The 26,186-nt window shown below is 45.9% G+C and overlaps 3 protein-coding genes across 3 annotated transcripts in view; 2 read left to right on the top strand and 1 right to left on the bottom strand.

Annotated features, from left to right (window-relative positions):
• T265_06687 (hypothetical protein) overlaps window positions 1-21,747 on the bottom strand; it is a gene marked incomplete at both ends in the record, with an annotated part of 56,798 nt that extends 35,051 nt beyond the window's left edge. Inside the window, 4 exons of the mRNA XM_009172012.1 lie at window positions 1,039-1,300; window positions 7,240-7,338; window positions 16,114-16,506; window positions 21,355-21,747. Coding sequence (XP_009170276.1) covers window positions 1,039-1,300; window positions 7,240-7,338; window positions 16,114-16,506; window positions 21,355-21,699 — 1,099 coding nt within the window. The remainder of the gene's footprint in view (window positions 1-1,038; window positions 1,301-7,239; window positions 7,339-16,113; window positions 16,507-21,354) is intronic.
• T265_06688 (hypothetical protein) lies at window positions 1,421-3,245 on the top strand (the record flags this gene model as incomplete). The annotated part of the gene is made up of 2 exons (XM_009172013.1): window positions 1,421-1,477; window positions 3,045-3,245. 2 exons carry the CDS (start codon window positions 1,421-1,423, stop codon window positions 3,243-3,245), a joined length of 258 nt encoding a protein of 85 aa, XP_009170277.1.
• Window positions 21,748-25,936: 4,189 nt separating the features above from the next.
• Window positions 25,937-26,186, top strand: part of T265_06686 (hypothetical protein) — a gene marked incomplete at both ends in the record, with an annotated part of 3,553 nt that continues 3,303 nt past the window's right edge. The window contains one exon of the mRNA XM_009172011.1: window positions 25,937-26,173. Within this exon, the coding sequence (XP_009170275.1) occupies window positions 25,937-26,173 (237 nt within the window). The remainder of the gene's footprint in view (window positions 26,174-26,186) is intronic.

The following is a 26,186-nucleotide window of genomic DNA, read 5'->3' as shown; positions in this document are numbered from 1 at the left end:
ACTGCGAATAGATAACAAAGGAAGACGAGAACAACGAACTGGTTATTGCACTGAGTATTGCAATGGATCATCATCATCATTGTCAGCTGTAATAACCGCGCACTCGTCGTACAGTGGTTGTAGCTGCCGCAGTTTCGTTCACCGACGATTTGGGGGGGGGGGTAGGTAGTTGCGCACTGAAGGCGGGAGATGATAAATTGGTGCATAAATTCAGCACTGTCAGTGGGCTGTCAAGTGGAGGGATTGAGAAAGGAGCTATGCATTGAAGGCAATAGCTTGGATACACGAGCGCCATTGAGGGCGCGACTGGGCCATGTCTGACAATGTCTTTAACCCCATCCAGGAAGACGCCAATGACCAGCGCAGCTGAGTTTGCTGGTAATGGCTTTCATACTTCGCTGCCAAGTCATTGTTTGGCCACCTCTGGCTCTGTTCCACCCTTCAAGTGGTTGTGAGAAAAGAGCCCTTCGAGGAAGTCGGTCGAATGGCATACGCAGCACGTGGCCAAGCCAGCGCACCCTATGCAGTGTGATCAGTTCATCTATCGAGGGTGAGTTATTTCTCCCGAATACCATTCAACGTACTTCAGCATCGCTGATCCCGTGTTCCCACCAGATTCGGGAAATGCTCCGAAGACATCGATGGTCAAACACTGAAAGTCTTTTGACGTCTTCAGCGCGCAGCGGCAAGGTTTCTCATCCACATAGTAATATAGAGAGCCCCGCAGCACTGTAAACTCGACCATTGACACAGAAGCTGATGTCACGCCCACGCCAAAGGTGATGTAGGTTCACAAAAGCTGCTCTGACCTCAATCCGCCTCACACATTTACGGTTCGAAATCGCAGTGAATTTATCCTGAGACATGCATGTAAACATGAAAAATGTTCAAAAAAGATGCCTAGCCATAACAAACGAAGCGAATGCGGTTGATTAGGCTGCTTCATCCAAAGAATAAATCTCTCCTCACTCCTGGGAAGTACTGCTGTAGACAACGTAACACAAGCCCAATTAGAAAACGCGAGTTTTATCGACTTACTGTTTGATGATTTCAGATCCCGATGTACCAAATGAGCATCCGAGTGTAAATAAGCCATTCCAGTGGCTACCTGAATGGCCCAGTTGAGAAGTGTTGAAGGACCGAGGATAGGGTGAGTAGCAAGAACCCGATTAAGTGGCCCGCCATGAGCGAACTCCATCACCAGAGCGGGTGAATCATGTAGTCCTAGCTCGCAAACCCCAAAAAACCGGACCACATTGGGATGAGCCAACCGACAGAGGTGCGAAGCTTCTCGGTCAATCTAAACGAGAAGAAGGGTTGTAAATTTGGCTGTAGAAACGATTCAAAATGGGGGTGTAAAGTTACTAATCACGGGCTGAGCGGACACGGCCTAGAGGAAAAAACTGTTCTACCGGACAATATGTCCATCAAGAAGATAACCATCCACCAACTGAACGGACAGGAGACCAAAAGACAGGTGATTATTCATCCACAAAATGACAGAGTGTAGATACAACCCAGTGTCTATTAGTGGGTATCCAAGAATTGGCTAAATGTCACCACGCTCTGCAAAAGTTCTGCCACTTAGGTGGTTAGTGACTTAGGAACTGCAAATTGTGTCTAACGATATTTTAAGACAGTGTATCAGTATCCAGAACGAGCAAAACTCATTTTCGGAAAGAATGCTCAGAGGAACCACTAAAAGATAAATATATTTTCAGGAATTCGAAAAGCGATGGGTGAATTTATGGACGATTAGCGCTTAGGTTATGACACAAAAGTTTCACCAGGCAAAGACAAGTTACGAAACGGGCAAACAAACGAATGAAATATCTACCTAATAGTATCAAGAGAGTGCTGGTCACAGACTGTTAGCCTGTAAGGGTAGGTGATGCGACGGAAATTCCTGAAATAAAGTTTCACTCTTGCTATTCCATTTAGTAACGTGGATAAACGCACATAAGTTGAGCCCAGTCTGTGGCTAACGCAATCGCCGGCCACACATATATTTCCGACCGGAAGATACAAAGATAAAAATGGCTTTTTGATTCTCTGGAGGCAGTCTTCGGAGGATTGTATACAAGATAACCTCTTTGTAGAGAAACCTGTTTGGAAGAATAGACTAAACACCTCAATCCTGTTCGTATTGGGACATTCTGTACTTCTAAATACCTTTTTAATCACTCAATTCCGTGAACCATAATACCAACCTCAACATGTATACAGCTTTTGGACTCTATCTTACGTTTGGCTCAGTTTGGGGTGAGCGAATTCGGTGAAATACTTGCCGCCCGATGTTTATGCTCTTGTTGTTCTATTCAACTAGAATTTGTGTCGAGTATTTTAGTTTCCATTTGACCAATCACGTCGGTATCTTGTCCTCGTCGCATCGAATGGGTAACCCATATGGGCCACAAACAGCTCAGAGGAAAGCTAGTGCCCCAACATTGACAATACGAACCTCGACAACATTTGTAAGGTAATGTTGGGAATTTTGTGTGAAACAGTTCTAGTACGAGCATTCTTGTCTCAAGAATAAACTCTGAAATGACAAAAGACGATCCGTCGTTGAGAGGGGTACGCAAAAGACCCAGAAAATGCGATAGCACATAAGAGAAGGGGATCTTGAGCCCATGTGTAGTTTACTGCGGAGAAAAGGAAGACTAAACCACTCTCCGGGTCCATGATCCAGTAATTGTTTTTCATTGGTTCGGAGACCTCGCATTCAAACGCAACCTTGCAATTTTTGTGTCTAACAAAAAACTAGTGAGAAGTATGAAAATTCAATGAAAAGCAAATCCCAGATTGTGGATAACATCCGCGGCTGAAGTGCTGCAGTTTTCTGTGCGTAACAATATGTTTCTTGCCTTGGGGTCAACCAGGTGTCAAACAAATGTCCATGCGTTGACATACACAAACTGAGTTCGAAATTGCCGTACAGTTGTTTAATTGAAGTTTTCCATAACAGACGACACGCCGAGAAGCTTTGTTGGTCGTTAAGGCCGTTCAACCATTCCAAATCAATAAGTTTGCTGAACTATTAGCTAGGAGGTCAGCAAGATGGGGCGAGATGGCCCAAGTGGTTAGAGCGCGAATTTACTGACTGGAAGGTCCGTGGTTCGGACAAGACCTCTGCCTCTCGGCTTCCCCTGTGTAGGCTTGGGCTACCTGGCAGTATCCCAACCCTCATGCAACCTTCGGGTAGCGTGGCAGTTAGGCACCGAAAGGGTGCAACAGCTGAATGATTTTTGATTTAGACAGCAACTACTGTCCAGCCGTGAATGGTAATTAATAAAAACAAATCGTACAGCTGTAGCATCCTTTCGGTGCCTAGCTGCCATGTCACACGAAGGAGTCACGAGGGCTGGAATACGGCCAAGTTGCCCAAGATTAGACAGGGGAAGTCGAGAGGAAGAGGTCGGGTTCGAACCACGGACCTTTCGGTCAGCAAATTCGCGCTCTAACCACTTGGTCCATCTCACCCCTGTGAGTGATACGGGAGGCGTGAGTTGATCGTAGAACTCTGCAATATACCAAGACAATATTAGGAAAAAAATCATAAAAAATACCATAGACACATTGGAGAAATGGGATCCGTTATAATTGCGTACGAACATGTCATTAGCTTTTTTGTGAACTACTAGTTCACAGCATCGCCTCAAAAGCCAATAGATGACCTGAAGGCTTTAGGCTTAAACAAGCTCGTGTTAAATTTTGTGCGATCTGGAATTACTTATCGCTCGAGTTCGCAACTGTTGTCTATTATATCAATACTGGCATACTCAGCAACCAACCTTGAAGATGTTCATGCTGAACCATAAGATTCCAAACGGCATACATCAAGGGTTCTAACCCCAGTCAAAAGACAACAGTCGTGTAAGTGCCGCATGAGTTATCTAAAAAACCATTTCACGTATGCGTAGAAAATCAAACTTGGATCGCGTTAACTGGAATATTTTCAAGGCTTGGACTGTGGCCTGGCCATGATAAAGTGCACTTGTGGAAAGCGACTTGTGGAATTACATGTCCTACGAAATGGTATTTAATCAGCTTCAGCTGCCGGGGATATCTCATTAAAGCTGTGACCAGTGAAATCGGAATAAACAAGCGACGCAAATTTGTAGCACACAGCGTAACGTTTGTGGCTATAATATCCTTCGATAACTGATTTCACTGGGAACAGTCGAGAGTCAGGCAGGAAAGTCAGGTCTCGGTAATACCACACGTACGAATTGTGTTTGACTTTGAAAGTCAGGGTTATCTTCCGACGTTAAGTGATAAGAGTTGTATAACACGAAAAACACGACGTAACGACAGAAGGAATCACTTAGATGAATCAGTAGGTGGAAATCGTAATAGATGGGATATATCCCCACACAAATCAAACTAACCACAAGGCAGCAAGCACAATGAGAGCGAAAAAGACAACGTACACCTCAAACAAGCATGAGTTGAACATAGTAATCAAGACTTCTTCAGGAGCGGAAGAAACAGTTCCAAGATTAGAAACTCGAACGGGGAAACATGGGGGAGGCAAGACCTACGTGAGATTGAAGACATTCGGTTAGGAGTAATTGTCACAAAAAATGGAGAAAAAGTGGGGAAGGGAAGGAAACCACCTCTTTCTGTGGACAGCACACCTTGTGGAGGATGTCGAGCAATCAAGCCATCCAGAAGAAAATCAGAACGTTGTCTCGATTCTGAAGTTTACAGCTTATACGGTATGCATTACGATAAGTAGTATTCCCGTCAAGTCAAGCAGGTTCCGACTAGTGCCATCTAACCTACATATCACAAAGTGGAAGTGACTCTTTGGTATACAGCTACCAAACGGTGCGACGGAAATCTTACGATACAGTTATGAGTTCATCCATGTTTCTGGTCCACTGGAACTGGGTGATAGATCTAGTCAAAACCGATCCGAGTCCACAAGGTCATTGCTTCGGTTAATTGGCGTAAAAACACCGGGAAGTGGAACAAAGAACCACCACATGGTGCTTTCGCGTCGAAGAAGATTTGGCTGGTAAGTTCCGACCTATTTGCCTCATATTTTTTATAAATTCCTCCTAGTGAATAGGTAAATGAGGTTTTGACTGACATTTTTCAATCCTGTTTGAGGACAGTCACCGACGTGCCTTCAGGGATATAGACGTTCCCAATCGCTGTGCCAGTTTATTCTGCGTTGTCTCAATTAGGTGAAGATCGACTACACGTTGGCAAAACAAATCCGGTATCAGATGGGATGACAGACCGGATATCCGCCCCTATATCCAAGGTAACAAGTGACACGTCTAAGCATGAAGTCTGATTATACTCACCAGAACCTCACCAACCGTGCAGTGTTGTCACATTTCTCGTTTCATAATCCAAGAAAATTCTTAATACAAGTGTTCCGGCCCAGATTATTGCTCGATTACATTGTGGCTAGGAGATGAGTCTAAAACTACAAAACGATAATTCTGAACTGCGAGAAAACAGACGATCGTGTTGTGTTGTTCAGTGTCATTTATCTCGAATTGAATCTCCTGGCACCTGGAGTCAATTATGGAGCTACATCATCATCAGAAAAATATCACCAACACCCAAAACCTTCGACAATAGATGGAACATATGAAATTACCACAACCACAGGAGCTGCGTAAATCAGATCGGTTTCGGCCTCGAAGTGACGGTCTGAATTTACCCCATAGGGAGAACTTATGCAGCGGTGTCCCACCAAAGCAAGCTTCATGAGTATCCTGTCATTTAACTACTGTTAGGTAACATGATATGACCGACAACAAAGTCTAGTGCCAGGGCAAAGCTAGCGAAAGAATATCTATCACTTTCGATCCATTGGCTCAAACGGTGGGAAGTTCCACATCCAGAAAGGATAATACTCTAACGGGACCATGGAATAAAAAGGTTGATTCCCAGTAAGAGGTTTTACTGCCATCAGGAGGATAACATGGAGGGCTGAAAGCCCCGAGTGCAATCTGACTTTGGTGGTCTACATTCTACCATTTAGGACAGCTTCAGAGCAGATGAGTTACGGTAATCGACTTGAACATCTGTTTTTAGTTACTTGGGACACAAGCACTTTAACTATCTAACGAACTCTCAGTCAAGATAAACCTGACAAGCATTCACACATGAGATTTGTTCAAACCACCAATGAAATGGAGTGTCAGTCTAAGGTACAAACTGATTAAACTGTGATGGGGTAATGACAGTCAAATCAAACGAGGATTACATTCTCTAACTTGAAGGTATCAGTGATGTGAAAACACCAAGAAGGAATATGTCTCAGTGATGCAGAGTGAAAATCCCACACTTATAAACTAGGAGGAAGGCCGTGGAACGCTTCATGAACGGTAAAACAGGAGCTTACGAACCAACAACGAAATGGTGAATTGGATCTCTAACAGTGGACATACGGTGAAGTCGATTTGAAACGGAGTGAGTGGCTTAAATGTGCTCGGTGGCAGTTGAGGTCTGAACACCACTACTTCTTGAAGGTTAGATTCTCCAAAGGTTACAATGAGAGGGCTACCTTAAGGTGCCCACAAACCGGATCATTGTTTACTCATAAGAGTCCCAGGTTGGGTTAAATGGGAGCAAGCGGACAATATGACAACAAAAAGGCCTTCGTGAACACACCGCAAAAAATAAAGCAGTCACAATAGAAACACGCCCATCTGGATAAACACTTCTATGGCCATCCAACTTCTGTGTTGCGCGGAATCGCACGCGAATACCACCTTGCTGCTCGTGATAATTTGCTGTGATAAGTTCATCTTGCACGTGATTGGTAAGAAAAACTGAGCAGCCTGTCAGTCCGGCGAGCTCTCACTAGTTGAAAATGTGGACCCAACAGACAGTCATGTTCCAGTATCCACTGAGCACCGCATCTAAAGGCGTGAGAATGTACATGGGGTTTGACCTGTTTTGGGGTGTATCCTTGGCTGTTTTGTTGAAAAAGCTAGCTTGGGAGAATCAGACCGAGAATTGACCCAAGACGTTGCTATCACTACAATCTACCACGTGCATTGTAATGAGCCTCTAGCAAGAATCCGGTCTCCTATGAAACGCTAAATCTTTTCACACTCCAGGCTAGTAACCTTAATTTGACATGCAGCTCAGAGCAACCCACTTGCAGTGCTTTCCGAAGTAAATATCACACACTTCGATGTTACAACAAATCCGGAAATGGATGCGAGCACATGAGCAGAAACCACTGCATAGAGTCGATAAACTCACCTTGCCGGAAGGTAGATTGAGAATCTTTAAGGCGACCACTTGATCACGCCACAGAGTACGATAGACTGTGCCGAACGCTCCCGATCCTATGAACTGCAGCTGAAGTGGCAGAAATAAGAAAGCAGGATTATTAGGGGATGGTATGGACAAAAAGACTACGACTCGAGAACAATCACTGTAGAGAATTACCGAACCGAAAGAATAGAAATTAGGTCGAGTTTTCGAGCCACTAAGTGTTGTGCGCGTTGTGGAGCAGTCCATTGGACGATTATAAGTGCACAACGGGGACCTTCGCCCTTAAATTCGTCCAATCTATGTTGGGAATAAACAGCAAAATCATCGGCACAATATGGATACGAATGGTCGGTGCTCGGTTGACCCGATAAGTGAAGTAATTATGTGCGGTCTTTTCTGTGAGTTATACACATCCCAAGTACTGCTGAAGAGTCACGAGCGAAAAGGGATGCTCTACCTGCATAAGGAACAGACAGTATGGTAGACCCTTTCAGTATGCAGACAACCCAAACTATACGGGTTTCATACGGGTGCCGCAAAATCGACTACCAAGACCAAATACTACTGGCAACGATTGGTAAAGGTCACCGCTCAAGTTGAAGCCACACTGTAAGTCATCAAAGAATCAAAAGACAGACACATTTGGATAGCCAGAATGACACGGACAGACATGAACAGAAAACCTTAAGCGAAAGAAAATAAAACAAGTTGCATGCTAGGTTGGATCAGAGGATGCGGCAATTTCTCACAAGGCAACAACTGCATACTGCGCGCCACAGACAAGCAAGTACGTGCCATCGCGCACTTCAGATGTCACGGGAACACACATACAGAGATATGTATCCGAACACATGCGATCCCAGTTCGGCACAAGGGAAATTATGCTATCATACTTTCAGGTGTCCACTGAGACAAAGGCACGCAAGAGCCACGCAACCAAATTCACACGGCAATTTGTCAAGACACTTAGAAGCCTTTGTTGCTTAAAGTGTTTTTCACATGTGAGATCCTTCATACGAACCCGACAATCGCAGCGAGGAAAAGTACCAATGCTAGCTTACTGTTTTCGTCGTTCAGATCGATGCATCATGACAAGTAGTACTAAGGGGCTCGACATTATTGTTGTTAGAGCACTCAAAAAAGGTGATGTTGGATGAGGATTGAAAAATGAATAATACTCGTCCCTTGGACTTTTTTGCGTATCGGTGGAACTAAGTTGTTTGGATGAGAGTGCTGAAAGCATGCGACAGCGCAACGCAGAGCAAGTGTTCCTCAAACCTACGTATAAAAAAAGAATCAGTTTTAAAATGCAGTCAAGATTTGCCCAATCTGGTCACGATGGACTTTGGTTCTGGAGCTTCCAGTCTTTTTGGTGCACAGCCACTTTCATACAAACGCAGGTAAATTGATAATTTCCTCCCAAGAGGGCTAGTTCACCGGCGAGCACAAAAACTGTTAACGTCAATCCATGTCATCACCATCATCACCTGTAAAAAACCGCCTACTCGCCACTAAGTGGTTCCAGCTGCCACAGTTTCGTTCGCCGATGATTTGGGGAGGTGGGATCGATAGCTACACACTTGAGGCGGTAGCAAATATTAATCGATTTGTAAACACAGAGGTGTTAGTGTAGCTTTCAGTGGGGAGATCAGAAGGAAGACTATGTAGTGAAGGCAACAGCTTGCATGATTACCATTAAGGGCGTGACTAAGTAACGTTTGACAATGTCGCTAGACATTGATGTCTCCCGTCTCGGTGTCACCATCCAGGGAGACGGCGACGATCAAGCCGTCGCTTGACAACCCATAGCTCGTTTCTATCGTTCGCGTGGTTGGAACAAAAAGGGCTCTTCGAGGAAGCCGGTCAACTGGTACACGGAGCATGTGACCAAGTCAAAAACTGTCGCTCCTACTGATGCGATATGGTATACGGAATAAGTTGACAAAATAAAACGTAGAATACTGTGAGCCAGAAAGCTCGAATATCAAGTTGGGCTTTGTTCTCTGGGTAATAAGCATGACAACTGACCAATAGCTGGAATGATTAAAAAAAGCCTGAGAAACGATGAGACCTAAGCTGTAATACGTAACCACAGGAAAAACTGCGCCCCAGTGTGCTCAGTCGTTTGGCTATTAAGTCGTTTAGGCTGGCTGGTATCCTAAGAAAATCACTTTACGGGGAAACAGAAGCGCGTTCCGATCAAAAAGTCATGTACAAGTCGTTGAGCTTACATGAAAAGTCCACTAACTAATACACAATTAATGCGAACCTACCAAATGAATCAACTGAAAGGGTTGCCATGCATAGTCGGTTTCCCGAAATTATGTGCAAGGTCGTTTATACATCCTGAGTTGAATGACTTATCAGAGAAGCCATTACACCAAATTTCGCCCCTTCAATATCCGAAATTTCAAACAAACTCTCGTGACTCAGGTGAATGAATGCGTTTTGTCGCTAATCATGGTATTTTTTGTTTCCAGTCGCCCCTGAGCAGTATCTCACATTACGTCACTCAGTATTCCACACGGTCTTAACAATCAAACGCCGAAGTAATTGGCTCAAATTTGCGTTTCGAACACCTGTTACCTTTTCAAACTCAGTTGTCAGTCATAGTAAACTCACTGAGAATCGCTGTAGAGTACTTATATCCTTGCTGAACTACGTTGGAAACACTGATTAGCTGACGAGCAGCTAAAACCAGATCTAAACAGCAGAAAAACGCACTGGAAACCAAGAAGAGGATTTTCTTCGTACACAGAAGGAAACGTTTTTCCGAATGATCAACTGTATCAGAAGTAATCTGAAGCACTGCAGAAAAGTATCCAAAACACGGAGGGCCTTAGTCTGTGCGACTTGCACTGCGCTACTTGGTTGCTATCACCCAAGTTCCGCAGCGTCTGCATTGATGGCAGTGATCGTCAGAGATAGACAGATTTCAAAAATATTCCCGACGTGGTGCCGATGTCTCCGACTCATAAAGTAGGACTGTGGCATTATACGCCCTACTCTTGAGTCAACCGCATCCCACGTCAGCACTACAACTGTCGGAGGTTGGCAAATGCTGTCCAGGCCTGCCTAATTCGGGAAGTGACACCGTCTTCCACCAATCCACCAAGACTTATGAAGCTGCCTAGACAGACAAACTTATCCACCACACCAATGGTTTGCCCCGCAGGTATGAGGTGTGAGTTCGACCCCCACCTTGTGTGATAGCCCATTACTGGTGCGGAACAAGCACCGAACTATGCAGCATAATCAAGTAGTTTGCATTCTTAAACGCCTGATTCAAGGAGTGAAATTCCGTTTCGAGAAGGGACTGCTATGAAAATACTTCGATTCCCGGGCTAAAGAATATCCTAAACACTACAACGATTACGAAGTCAAAGAGAACGACAGAGGACACCACTACCTAACGCCAATGGGTGCAGTGAAGTCAGGAAGGAATGTGCCGCAAGCGCGTATGAGTCCACTGGAGAGACAAACAGATCCTTTATGGAGGGCAAGGATTTAGAAGAGGCACCCGTGGGCCATTGCGGTGGATTTCTGACAGCCCCGTATTTACGCACCAATTTATCAGCTCCCGCCTCCAATGCGCCGCTATCTACCCGACATCCCCAAATCATCGATGGACGAAATCATGGCGCCTACAACCACTGTACGACAAGTAGGCGGTTCTTACAGTGCTCAAAGTAAAAGTAAAGTCGATGCGACCCCGAATGGGACGAAACCGGGCTTGATTCTCACGCATCTGACTCTCAAGATGATGCAACAACCTACATTACATATCAGAGAGCATCTTGGAAACTCTGGCTACTAGACTGACGGCCCGGTCGTTTGCACAGTTTTCCCACCCTTTTTGAATGCAGGAATCATTGCCGAAGCGCTCTGGTATAGCGGTATCTTTCTTCACTCCAGAAGTTTTGAATTCTTCATGTCATCCAGAGGAGAAATCCACACTTTGTTTAAGAGTGCGGGATGCAAACCGTCTGGACCACTTGCTTCGTTGAGCTGAAACCACAAAATTGTATGGAGAACTTCCGTTATCGATGGCGGCCTGACCGATGCCGAGGTTGAATTGACGAGGGCCAGCTGAACTAGTCAGTGCATCGTACAAGACGTTTCGGTGAGCGAACTGAGAGCCCCACTATTTATTGGGGGAGATGGTCTCATGAATTGTGGCCATGACTCGAATCATCATCCAAGCCACCATTACTACCGTCATATCCTTCGATTTCTGGAAGCCTCTCAGCAAACTCAACTCGAAATTGTCGAGGAAAGTTTGCAGGTGACTAACTGAGAAGGCTCAGTAGTTCGAGCGCGAATTTATTGACCGGGGAGGGGGGGGTCTGTGGTTAAAACCCGACTTCTAGACTTGAGTAAGCTGGCAGTATCCTACTCCTCGTGCTTCCTTCGGGTGGCATGGCAGCTAGGCACCGAAACAGTTGAAAGGTTAGATACATCAACCGGCGTGCTCCCGAGGAGAAGCGAGTTTGTACGCACGCACCAATTATCAGCTCCCGCCTCCAATGCGCCGCTATCTACCCGACATCCCCAAATCATCGATGGACGAAATCATGGCGCCTACAACCACTGTACGACAAGTAGGCGGTTCTTACAGTGCTCAAAGTAAAAGTAAAGTCGATGCGACCCCGAATGGGACGAAACCGGGCTTGATTCTCACGCATCTGACTCTCAAGATGATGCAACAACCTACATTACATATCAGAGAGCATCTTGGAAACTCTGGCTACTAGACTGACGGCCCGGTCGTTTGCACAGTTTTCCCACCCTTTTTGAATGCAGGAATCATTGCCGAAGCGCTCTGGTATAGCGGTATCTTTCTTCACTCCAGAAGTTTTGAATTCTTCATGTCATCCAGAGGAGAAATCCACACTTTGTTTAAGAGTGCGGGATGCAAACCGTCTGGACCACTTGCTTCGTTGAGCTGAAACCACAAAATTGTATGGAGAACTTCCGTTATCGATGGCGGCCTGACCGATGCCGAGGTTGAATTGACGAGGGCCAGCTGAACTAGTCAGTGGATCGTACAAGACGTTTCGGTGAGCGAACTGAGAGCCCCACTATTTATTGGGGGAGATGGTCTCATGAATTGTGGCCATGACTCGAATCATCATCCAAGCCACCATTACTACCGTCATATCCTTCGATTTCTGGAAGCCTCTCAGCAAACTCAACTCGAAATTGTCGAGGAAAGTTTGCAGGTGACTAACTGAGAAGGCTCAGTAGTTCGAGCGCGAATTTACTGACCGGGGGGGGGGGGGTCTGTGGTTAAAACCCGACTTCTAGACTTGAGTAAGCTGGCAGTATCCTACTCCTCGTGCTTCCTTCGGGTGGCATGGCAGCTAGGCACCGAAACAGTTGAAAGGTTAGATACATCAACCGGCGTGCTCCCGAGGAGAAGCGAGTTTGTACGCGGATGTGCACAGTGCCTTGACCACAATCTTGTATTTCCACCGGCAACTATTTACCACACGGTCCAAATGAGTCCAGAACTGATTGGCGATTGGTGACCTCCTGGTTACACGGTCTTAGTGTTTGTGCCGCCTAGATACAAATTATCCTCAGCACATAATTGAATAAGTCGTTCCCCATCGATTGCGCGGTAAGCGTCAAACAGTTGAATCAGGAGTCAAGATGAGCCTCCTCAGGACTGAGCATTCACATCACATTGCAGCATCACGATATCCGTGAGAAATCTCCATAAAAGTTGCCGTCTATCGGAGCATATGCTGATACAACAGCAGGCTGTTTACCGCGTCAGGTGCATTGACTTTGACTGAACCAGTCAACTGAACAGCGCAAAGACAGCTGTCTGCTGTCTCTAAGGTGTACTCAGCCCTGGGACTAAGCACAGATCCCGCATTGTAGATACAAAAGACTGTCAGGAACTGGCCAATTCGAAGCTAATTCACCAAAAAGGAGGCTGCTTACCATTTTGAAGAGACAAGCGACAGCAGAGAAACCCTGCGTGCCGTGGAAATTGAAATACGATACAGGAATGTAGGTAATGTGATTCGGAAAACAGATGTGACAAGTTCATGCACTGTGCACAACGCTGTACGTCACCAATCCATAGACAAGCGGTAAACGTGCCGATAGGCCGTATCACGTGTTAATACCGTCAACTGATGAAATTCGCTCACCAATCAACACATCCGCTTGTGTGCTTGCCTGTCTGTCATCGTCACAGCAACAAGATAGCCTGAACAGAGCAAACCACGTCTAGAATGACAGCAACACGAGAGCAGTTCGAGGGGCTCCGGTATCAGAAACGGTTTTGCCAGTCGATTGGTCAAATGTAATTGAAAAAACCATGACCCCTAGTTTGGATCGTAGCCTGCTCTAGTCCAGCGATTCGTTGATCGTGTTACTTTTCATTGAAAAAAAAAAACAATCTGCAAGCTTGATTTGACTGAACTTGATACTTGCTACTAACCATGCCTGACGTTCATTTAATGTGGTGGCGCACCGGACATGAAAAGGTCTCTTTTATAGCACCTTTCAACCATTTCAACAAGTAGGTTGCTTGAGTACAAATTCCCAATTCAAATAAGCTTACTTATCTAGATTTCATGCAGGACAGATATTGATGAAGAAATAAAGGAGAATCAGTGTGGTTTTTAACTTCACCTAAAAGAAACTAATTAAAGTAGCTGCCTGAGATAAACCATTTTTCCCCACCTGAAGGTGCCATCCCGTCGTTTCGGCCGGAGTTCCGGACTGCAATGAACCCGTGGAATACACTGACAAGGGGTCCGGAAGGCCAAAACGGAGCAACCAGAACAAGAGCAGAGAGACCGCGAACTGTGAGTACTTGTACCATGAAGTAAGTTGAGGATAAATTCGTACTGTGTTCTGCGATAGGTGTGTGAAGACAGTAGGATTTTTACTCCAGGTGACTGGCATGTCCAGTCACGACGATATTGCTTTCCTCAGGGAAATGATTAGTTAGAACTGATTGGCCCTAAGAGCCAATCATCCAAAGGTTGACCATGTCAGCCGGTGACATGAGCTCGATGTGATTCAAACGCATCGCCGGTCTCGGGCTAGGCCAACTCCTTGGAGCTAATCCACTCAGACTATTGAATAATCGGGTCCGGGAAGGGTCCACAAAGAAAGCTCTAGTACCACTGCTATGGGAGTCAGACCTTTGAGTCAGAGGTTAGGGACAGGGTCCCTGAAAATATCTTCCATCCCGGGGATCGGATTTTTGAGTAGGGGCTCATATCGAGTTACCTCAACCAAACCTTCTTCCTCGACCTAGGCAACTGGGAAGTACACTTGCCCGCACAGATCTTTTTCCACTAATGTTCCTCCCCAGTCCATTTCGGCTCTACAAACAAACATTACTTGGTCAACTGATTGTCAATTTTCTGACCGATTCTCCCTATATACTACGCTTCCCAGTAGGAATGAACAGAATAACAACTTGCTGAATCCACGAAATCCTCTATACATAAGAGCCTTCAACGCACATGCTGTCAAATTTCTAAAAAGTCAAAGCTCACCCAGAACTTAAAGTTGATGAATATTGCCTCTGAAACGCCTGTACAAGACTTTGGTGTTGTCATCCACCGTAAAGAGCCAAGAACGAACTTGGCTGCGTAACATCTCATTATCAATGTGTCCGGTGATCCCGACTCGTGGAGTGGAGGCTATATCAGCCCCAGAGCGGAACGTGCTTTACTGGATTGGATTCCACTAAGCAATCGTCACTGGGCAGTTCAGTTTTACCAGTGAATCAGTCGCAAAGTTACTCGACAAAAAAGAGTGCTTGTTTGTTGTGCCACCATACGTCCCAGTGGATTATGGTTCTGAAACTCACAAAAATGCTTTCTATCAAAATCTACCAGGGCTTATCGCGAAGCAGGAAGCACTGGGATTGTTATTCTTGCAGATAATACGAATCGAAAGAAGTAGATGAGTATACATGGAGTAGTACCTAGGTGAAGTGGATAAAAACGACCCTGTGAGGTGGAAAACAAAGTGATAGAGACAGCCTCATTAGCTCCGTTCCCCAATGGCCGAGCTGGACACATGATGTAAGGTTAATCAGTCAAAACCATCGTTTCCTGTTAAAATCTAAATTTCCAGGAAATCGAAGATGCTTGAGGCATTCATGGAAGAATGATGATGTGTGGTTCCCACCGCCAGTTTCAAACTAATGGTAATACTAAGGCGGTGGCTGTGCAAGATACAACTGCTTACCGGAGATTCAGCTGAGCAACTAGTTAGCACCCATGTAATTTGCAAATGAGTTTATTTCGACCATTGTGCTCAACTTTGTGTTCAGGCAGAATGGACATAGGGCTGCTGAAGGGCATTCTATGAGTAGTAGGTTACGGTGGAATAGAGTACTTCAACCGTGAAGAGACAAAAGGAGAACCATCTGTCTAAAAAGTTGTCTCGTTACCTCCATAGACTTAAATGACTGAGCATGTTCTGAAATTTCTGGAATAAGAGGGTACAAGTTTCCACAATCAATCATCCTGACCACGGTTGGTCGTTGTACCTATCGTCATTTATCCTGTCACTTCAGTGCTCGAAACAGGCTCATCTTGTGTGAGTAGTGATGTGGAAAATAAGCAATTTCCTCAGAAAGAGGGCAACTACTTATGTTTTCCTAAGGCGCGGGCAACGATCATGTACAACCCAACAGCTTTTCGGTAACGTTTTGCCTTCCGTAAAGGAAACTTGGTCTATAGAGTTTATAACCGTTTCACCGGGAATCCAGTCAACACTCATGAAGCAGTTATTGATTTTCACTCAAGAAACGCCCCACAAACAACAGCCAAATAGTCATCATGTGTATGATTGATAAGTGGTGGCCGAACACACCTGATGATGGTCAATCTCGGATGATGGTATATATTGGACTGGTGGATTCTTCGAGTCCAGTACCTGTTCAGAAGACGTGGACGGTGTCTCAGAACCCGGGGACTGCTCTGAAGAGGAGGTGCCATTTTGATGTTCGTCAGCGGCTCTCTCTGGATCACCAGTGCTAATTACATTCAACGGCGAATGACGCGACAGTGTAGTTGGTCGAGATGGACCCTTATCCAGAAGCATTATGTCCCGCGCGTCCAGACCACTCAAAGCACCTTTTTCTGAGGATGCTACGTACTTTATGTCGGCGTTGGTAAATGGAAACATACTGGTGTGATCAGGACACTGTTCACCCATGCGGGAATCTTGGCCGTCCGAATCGCAAGGGTCATCACCACCAAGCAGCTGGAATCAACGACAAACGTATAAATGTACGAGGGCGATACAAGGTTAATCTACAGTCAAGCATGATGTAAATAAGAAACAACTGTAGGAGCTTACACCAGCGAAGTCAGAAGGAAGGAACAAAAGGTATGTGAGGTACGAAGGATATATTTAATATCAAGAGATCTAAGAAGGAAACCAAGAAGGTATTGCGTTGTGAAGGGAAAGAAGGGAAACCAATCGAAAGAAGGGAGGCAAATTACTGAAGACAGGAGTCGGAATACGCATCAAATCACGGAAAGGTCCGTCATAACGCAACGCAAATCGCAGAGATCGATGAACCCACAAGGAGACTGTCCCCAGTAATAAATCACGTTCAGATAACAGATATTCTTCGAAGCCACATAGATAAGCAAGAAATACTCACCCAATCGCGCACTAATGACATCTCCGTATTGGGTGACGAAATGTTTGCAAGGTAATTGCACAGCTCGGTGAACAGATTAGCATGCACCCGAGCAACAAACAATAAACGCACCCGAGAGACCAATATTGTGAAATTGTATCTCACAATAGTAGGGCGGAACCCAATGAACTATACTGGTGGATGTACTTGCGACGTTCAGAGAGCCTTTCACATCGCATCTGTCGATGGGCAGTGATCTGGCCAACAATGTCCCTGGTAGCTAAGCTAGAGACTGGCACACGTACGGCGACATGCCACTTAAAATTCAGACTACCCTGATGGTCTGAACTAGCCATGATTTTAAGTCAGACTTTTACTGTTGACCACTCTCTTGTCCAGGTTTGGGAAATCTGGCAATTGGACGGCCCACGTATAACCAAGAAGCTATGAGTAATTTCATACCACATCGGCCGTAGTACTGTGACACTAGCGAGCTCATCTGGCATCAAAGTGAGGAATCGGGAACAGGCTATGGCTCATAGATCATCATCATAATCGACAGCATGACATTAGTGTTCAACACCGATGCTTCACTGACGTACAGACAGATCACTTTCAATCAATTGGGAAAGGTTTGGGACCGATTAAGAAGTCATCGTTTCAGAAGGTTCTGGTAAACAATCGGCGTTTTTTTAATTGGGCAACGTTTCGCTTTTAACACAAAAGCTTCATCAGGCCAATTGAGCAGGTCACCAAAGTGGCCAGGTTTTAGGACAGACGAAGAACCAGTCAGTAAGACCTCTTCAGATTATCACACTAGATCAGTGTTGAGTGTCAGTCAACGACTCTTGTCGGTTGCTGTGGTTGCTAAAATCTTGCATTGATGAGTTGGAGGAGTTTCAAATTAGTTTCGAACAGTTCTTGTCCCTTATTCTTCGGGGTGCTTCAATTGATGATTCACCGCAGGTGCCACTGGTGGATTTTCGTTGGTCTTCGTGGGCTTGTGAATGTTGCGACAATCTAGTTGGCCGGAAGGGAGGTGGGTAAGGTAAAGTGGAATTCAAACGATGACTACTCCTGATAATCGCACACAAACACTTGTTAGCTCGACTGATCCAAGGCTGTCCTCCACACGCTTGCCAGTTCCACGCCTTCTACCGCCTAGGTTATCAGTCTCTGTGACGCACACCGTAGTCATCGCCCCAAAACCTCAGCATTTTCTAAACACATTTTGTGTCCCGTGTCCAGTGCGTGTTCCGAAATTGCCGGGTCTTTTAGTAACACTTAATATTCATCGGGGTTTCTTGGCGGCCTATTTAATTTCCTTCTGTGCTCCCCGATTCTGATGTTCCCTGAAGTTCTGAAGTTCCCTGACCATCTGTCCTATATGGGCCTGAGTGCAGTCGTTACATTAAATTTTGTAAACACTGTCCCTGGTTTTGTTTGCAGGAAGGTGACCCTTCAATTGCACAAGTGCAAAGTGCAGTGTTCCCCCTCTGGAAAGCTATTTATGATAGCCGTGTTTAGAATCCTTCGAATGATCTCCGATGTCCCCGATTTATATGGAATAACAACAGTCCCAATCCATTCCCTGCTGAGTTTCCCTACCGGTACTAACAACCTTCGCAACTGACGCCTAGTTAGGTATAATAATAATAAAAATAATGATAATCGTTCAGCTGTAGCACCCTTTTGGTGCCTAGCTGGCATGCTACCCGATGCTGCCAGGTTGCCCAAGCCTAGACAGGGAAGTCAAGAGGCAGAACCACGGACCTTCCGGCCAGCAAATTCGCACCCTAAACACTTGGTCCACCTCGCTAGATATCCACTAACCCAAAGTTTGTCCTCTACTTCAATTCAAGCCGTTGTCCGATCAGCTTCTTCTGTGCAAGGTCCCTTACGTGCCTAAGCATCGATTGAGTAATACTGGCGAACACCGAATTCGGATGGGCAGACGAGTATTTCAGACCTGTCCCAGTGTCGGTTGGCTTCTCGTGCAATGACCTTTAGCTTTTTCCTGACCTTATGTCGTGCAGTCTATTAAGGCCAGTATACCCGAAGTTGGTTCTATTTCCATACTAAAGTTAATGTGTGGATTCAGTTCATTCAGATAGTTGTAAAACTCACTGACGTTCAGCTATAGCACTCTTCCGGTGCCTAGCTGGCATACTACCCGAAGGAAGCACAAGGGCTGGGACACTGCCATGTTGCCCAAGCCTAGACAGAAATTCGAGAGGCAAGGTCTGATTTGAACCACGGACCTTCCAGCCAGTAAATTCGTGCTCTAACCACTTGAGCCATCTCACCCCATGTAAAACTCACTGACCATGTCTCGTTTCATTACTACGAAGGTGTCATCTGCATAACGCCAGAATATCTTGGGTGGGTATGGAAATCCGGCTAAAGCTTTCTGGTCAAATCCTTCCACAAATATATTTGCCAAAACCGGGGATATTGAAGATCTCATTGCTGGACCTTGCGCTTGTGTAAACCACGGATTAAAAAAGAAGTAGGTGATATTCAGGCATGGTTTTATACCTTCCACTATTTCATCTAGCGTAAGCTGTGTCCGTTCTGAAAGGGTGGTATCCGCTAGTAGCAGTCGCCTGGCTATTTCTAAAGAGTCCCCTTTTGCCACGTTTGTAGACAAAGAAATGAAATCGAAATTTAAAAAGATGTTATCTGGTTCAACGGTGACATCCGCTACTTTGTTGGCAAAGTCATATGAGTTCTTAATGTAAATACTGGATTTCCCGATGAGGGGTTTTAGGATACTTGCCAAGAATCTGGCTGGCTCATGCGGTGGGAACTCTATCCCGTCTACTATCGGTCTCACCGAAACATCCGGTTTGTGGATTTTTGGTAGGCCATAAAGCCGTGGTTGGATTGCACTTTTGGGTTATAGTCGGTACCAACTGCCTTGCCCTAAGTGGTTTGTCACAGATGGATCACTTTGCTTTTCCTTTTCTTTGATTGGACTGGCATCTTCTTTCGTCTCTCATTGGATGATCTACGTATAGCTCGGCTGCAAACCACAAGCCCTTCTAATTCTGACGCTCAGTCCGACTACCTCTTATTGTTCGTACTATGAAGCAAGCCGCACAGCAGTTAGCTCTTGCATGTTAAGGACGAGCATACAAATACAGCATCTAAATTGACTTTGCCATAAACTTTTCTCGTTTTCGGTCACGCAACTTCGTGACTCAAGTGCACACAAGTTGGTTCTGGCGTTCGGTCACTTTAGAACATGGAGTGGATGGGTGTGTTCCGATGGGCACCAACTGATAGTCTTGTGTACATTTCTTTCGGAAAATTCTGAGTGACATGAATGCGCTGATGGGCGATGCCTGGTCACTGTATCTGGTAACACGTGTGTGCTGTTGAGGAAAGTTCAGAGCTCAAAGTTCGAGAGCCTCAATAAGGCGGGCTAATAGTGAGATACTGTCACGAAGAGACTGGACCTTACCGTGGTGTGACGGTTTGCGCACCTCAGCGATCCATTAAGCTATACTGGAGAGTGTCCCACGACACTCACAGAGTCTCTCATACCAGGTTGGTTAATGGTTAGAGGTCTAACGAACACAGTCTCCTGGCCCTCCAGGTTGGGGGTTGGATCATGTACGGCGACGTGTTCCGTAAAAGAAAAAGGTAATAAACTTGCATTTCCAGCCGAACACCGCTGCCTTGCGGCTAGGCTTTTGAGTCAAAGGCTTTGGATGAGGACCCTAATCGTCCTCCTGTCTAGGTGTGGGCGCCCTGGCAGTATCCCAGCCCACGTACAACCATGAATCGCACATATACAAATAAACTCATGCCACATCGGCCGTCGCGTGGTGCCATCAGCCGGGTCGCCTCACTTGCTGCATACAGCAGGGCGGGTAAGCGAAAACAGACTACTGCTGACGCCTCCCTTCTTTCTCCTTCACATACTTTTCCTTCCTCCCCTCCCCACCCCTTTAATAACTCTCTCCTTGTAGGCCCAGCACTTAGGACTGATGACTCCGTTCGTCATGCATCGGTTTTGCGTGCAGCATCTGCTCGTCACATGGTGCATGACTGAGCATGTTCTGAAATTTCTGGAATAAGAGGGTACAAGTTTCCACAATCAATCATCCTGACCACGGTTGGTCGTTGTACCTATCGTCATTTATCCTGTCACTTCAGTGCTCGAAACAGGCTCATCTTGTGTGAGTAGTGATGTGGAAAATAAGCAATTTCCTCAGAAAGAGGGCAACTACTTATGTTTTCCTAAGGCGCGGGCAACGATCATGTACAACCCAACAGCTTTTCGGTAACGTTTTGCCTTCCGTAAAGGAAACTTGGTCTATAGAGTTTATAACCGTTTCACCGGGAATCCAGTCAACACTCATGAAGCAGTTATTGATTTTCACTCAAGAAACGCCCCACAAACAACAGCCAAATAGTCATCATGTGTATGATTGATAAGTGGTGGCCGAACACACCTGATGATGGTCAATCTCGGATGATGGTATATATTGGACTGGTGGATTCTTCGAGTCCAGTACCTGTTCAGAAGACGTGGACGGTGTCTCAGAACCCGGGGACTGCTCTGAAGAGGAGGTGCCATTTTGATGTTCGTCAGCGGCTCTCTCTGGATCACCAGTGCTAATTACATTCAACGGCGAATGACGCGACAGTGTAGTTGGTCGAGATGGACCCTTATCCAGAAGCATTATGTCCCGCGCGTCCAGACCACTCAAAGCACCTTTTTCTGAGGATGCTACGTACTTTATGTCGGCGTTGGTAAATGGAAACATACTGGTGTGATCAGGACACTGTTCACCCATGCGGGAATCTTGGCCGTCCGAATCGCAAGGGTCATCACCACCAAGCAGCTGGAATCAACGACAAACGTATAAATGTACGAGGGCGATACAAGGTTAATCTACAGTCAAGCATGATGTAAATAAGAAACAACTGTAGGAGCTTACACCAGCGAAGTCAGAAGGAAGGAACAAAAGGTATGTGAGGTACGAAGGATATATTTAATATCAAGAGATCTAAGAAGGAAACCAAGAAGGTATTGCGTTGTGAAGGGAAAGAAGGGAAACCAATCGAAAGAAGGGAGGCAAATTACTGAAGACAGGAGTCGGAATACGCATCAAATCACGGAAAGGTCCGTCATAACGCAACGCAAATCGCAGAGATCGATGAACCCACAAGGAGACTGTCCCCAGTAATAAATCACGTTCAGATAACAGATATTCTTCGAAGCCACATAGATAAGCAAGAAATACTCACCCAATCGCGCACTAATGACATCTCCGTATTGGGTGACGAAATGTTTGCAAGGTAATTGCACAGCTCGGTGAACAGATTAGCATGCACCCGAGCAACAAACAATAAACGCACCCGAGAGACCAATATTGTGAAATTGTATCTCACAATAGTAGGGCGGAACCCAATGAACTATACTGGTGGATGTACTTGCGACGTTCAGAGAGCCTTTCACATCGCATCTGTCGATGGGCAGTGATCTGGCCAACAATGTCCCTGGTAGCTAAGCTAGAGACTGGCACACGTACGGCGACATGCCACTTAAAATTCAGACTACCCTGATGGTCTGAACTAGCCATGATTTTAAGTCAGACTTTTACTGTTGACCACTCTCTTGTCCAGGTTTGGGAAATCTGGCAATTGGACGGCCCACGTATAACCAAGAAGCTATGAGTAATTTCATACCACATCGGCCGTAGTACTGTGACACTAGCGAGCTCATCTGGCATCAAAGTGAGGAATCGGGAACAGGCTATGGCTCATAGATCATCATCATAATCGACAGCATGACATTAGTGTTCAACACCGATGCTTCACTGACGTACAGACAGATCACTTTCAATCAATTGGGAAAGGTTTGGGACCGATTAAGAAGTCATCGTTTCAGAAGGTTCTGGTAAACAATCGGCGTTTTTTTAATTGGGCAACGTTTCGCTTTTAACACAAAAGCTTCATCAGGCCAATTGAGCAGGTCACCAAAGTGGCCAGGTTTTAGGACAGACGAAGAACCAGTCAGTAAGACCTCTTCAGATTATCACACTAGATCAGTGTTGAGTGTCAGTCAACGACTCTTGTCGGTTGCTGTGGTTGCTAAAATCTTGCATTGATGAGTTGGAGGAGTTTCAAATTAGTTTCGAACAGTTCTTGTCCCTTATTCTTCGGGGTGCTTCAATTGATGATTCACCGCAGGTGCCACTGGTGGATTTTCGTTGGTCTTCGTGGGCTTGTGAATGTTGCGACAATCTAGTTGGCCGGAAGGGAGGTGGGTAAGGTAAAGTGGAATTCAAACGATGACTACTCCTGATAATCGCACACAAACACTTGTTAGCTCGACTGATCCAAGGCTGTCCTCCACACGCTTGCCAGTTCCACGCCTTCTACCGCCTAGGTTATCAGTCTCTGTGACGCACACCGTAGTCATCGCCCCAAAACCTCAGCATTTTCTAAACACATTTTGTGTCCCGTGTCCAGTGCGTGTTCCGAAATTGCCGGGTCTTTTAGTAACACTTAATATTCATCGGGGTTTCTTGGCGGCCTATTTAATTTCCTTCTGTGCTCCCCGATTCTGATGTTCCCTGAAGTTCTGAAGTTCCCTGACCATCTGTCCTATATGGGCCTAAGTGCAGTCGTTACATTAAATTTTGTAAACACTGTCCCTGGTTTTGTTTGCAGGAAGGTGACCCTTCAATTGCACAAGTGCAAAGTGCAGTGTTCCCCCTCTGGAAAGCTATTTATGATAGCCGTGTTTAGAATCCTTCGAATGATCTCCGATGTCCCCGATTTATATGGAATAACAACAGTCCCAATCCATTCCCTGCTGAGTTTCCCTACCGGTACTAACAACCTTCGCAACTGACGCCTAGTTAGGTATAATAATAATAAAAATAATGATAATCGTTCAGCTGTAGCACCCTTTTGGTGCCTAGCTGGCATGCTACCCGATGCTGCCAGGTTGCCCAAGCCTAGACAGGGAAGTCAAGAGGCAGAACCACGGACCTTCCGGCCAGCAAATTCGCACCCTAAACACTTGGCCCACCTCGCTAGATATCCACTAACCCAAAGTTTGTCCTCTACTTCAATTCAAGCCGTTGTCCGATCAGCTTCTTCTGTGCAAGGTCCCTTACGTGCCTAAGCATCGATTGAGTAATACTGGCGAACACCGAATTCGGATGGGCAGACGAGTATTTCAGACCTGTCCCAGTGTCGGTTGGCTTCTCGTGCAATGACCTTTAGCTTTTTCCTGACCTTATGTCGTGCAGTCTATTAAGGCCAGTATACCCGAAGTTGGTTCTATTTCCATACTAAAGTTAATGTGTGGATTCAGTTCATTCAGATAGTTGTAAAACTCACTGACGTTCAGCTATAGCACCCTTCCGGTGCCTAGCTGGCATACTACCCGAAGGAAGCACAAGGGCTGGGACACTGCCATGTTGCCCAAGCCTAGACAGAAATCGAGAGGCAGAGGTCTGATTTGAACCACGGACCTTCCAGCCAGTAAATTCGTGCTCTAACCACTTGAGCCATCTCACCCCATGTAAAACTCACTGACCATGTCTCGTTTCATTACTACGAAGGTGTCATCTGCATAACGCCAGAATATCTTGGGTGGGTATGGAAATCCGGCTAAAGCTTTCTGGTCAAATCCTTCCACAAATATATTTGCCAAAACCGGGGATATTGAAGATCTCATTGCTGGACCTTGCGCTTGTGTAAACCACGGATTAAAAAAGAAGTAGGTGATATTCAGGCATGGTTTTATACCTTCCACTATTTCATCTAGCGTAAGCTGTGTCCGTTCTGAAAGGGTGGTATCCGCTAGTAGCAGTCGCCTGGCTATTTCTAAAGAGTCCCCTTTTGCCACGTTTGTAGAGGGGTTTTAGGATACTTGCCAAGAATCTGGCTGGCTCATGCGGTGGGGACTCTATCCCGTCTACTATCGGTCTCACCGAAACATCCGGTTTGTGGATTTTTGGTAGGCCATAAAGCCGTGGTTGGATTGCACTTTTGGGTTATAGTCGGTACCAACTGCCTTGCCCTAAGTGGTTTGTCACAGATGGATCACTTTGCTTTTCCTTTTCTTTGATTGGACTGGCATCTTCTTTCGTCTCTCATTGGATGATCTACGTATAGCTCGGCTGCAAACCACAAGCCCTTCTAATTCTGACGCTCAGTCCGACTACCTCTTATTGTTCGTACTATGAAGCAAGCCGCACAGCAGTTAGCTCTTGCATGTTAAGGACGAGCATACAAATACAGCATCTAAATTGACTTTGCCATAAACTTTTCTCGTTTTCGGTCACGCAACTTCGTGACTCAAGTGCACACAAGTTGGTTCTGGCGTTCGGTCACTTTAGAACATGGAGTGGATGGGTGTGTTCCGATGGGCACCAACTGATAGTCTTGTGTACATTTCTTTCGGAAAATTCTGAGTGACATGAATGCGCTGATGGGCGATGCCTGGTCACTGTATCTGGTAACACGTGTGTGCTGTTGAGGAAAGTTCAGAGCTCAAAGTTCGAGAGCCTCAATAAGGCGGGCTAATAGTGAGATACTGTCACGAAGAGACTGGACCTTACCGATCTGGTAACGTGTGCTGTTGAGGAAAGTTCAGAGCTCAAAGTTCGAGAGCCTCAATAAGGCGGGCTAATAGTGAGATACTGTCACGAAGGAAGAGGACCTTACCGTGGTGTGACGGTTTGCGCACCTCAGCGATCCATTAAGCTATACTGGAGAGTGTCCCACGACACTCACAGAGTCTCTCATACCAGGTTGGTTAATGGTTAGAGGTCTAACGAACACAGTCTCCTGGCCCTCCAGGTTGGGGGTTGGATCATGTACGGCGACGTGTTCCGTAAAAGAAAAAGGTAATAAACTTGCATTTCCAGCCGAACACCGCTGCCTTGCGGCTAGGCTTTTGAGTCAAAGGCTTTGGATGAGGACCCTAATCGTCCTCCTGTCTAGGTGTGGGCGCCCTGGCAGTATCCCAGCCCACGTACAACCATGAATCGCACATATACAAATAAACTCATGCCACATCGGCCGTCGCGTGGTGCCATCAGCCGGGTCGCCTCACTTGCTGCATACAGCAGGGCGGGTAAGCGAAAACAGACTACTGCTGACGCCTCCCTTCTTTCTCCTTCACATACTTTTCCTTCCTCCCCTCCCCACCCCTTTAATAACTCTCTCCTTGTAGGCCCAGCACTTAGGACTGATGACTCCGTTCGTCATGCATCGGTTTTGCGTGCAGCATCTGCTCGTCACATGGTGCCGACATCTT

Source organism: Opisthorchis viverrini (assembly GCF_000715545.1).
Source record: "Opisthorchis viverrini unplaced genomic scaffold opera_v5_141, whole genome shotgun sequence".
Classification (NCBI taxonomy): Eukaryota; Metazoa; Platyhelminthes; class Trematoda; order Opisthorchiida; family Opisthorchiidae; genus Opisthorchis; species Opisthorchis viverrini.
This window is presented reverse-complemented; position numbering and strand designations above follow the sequence as displayed.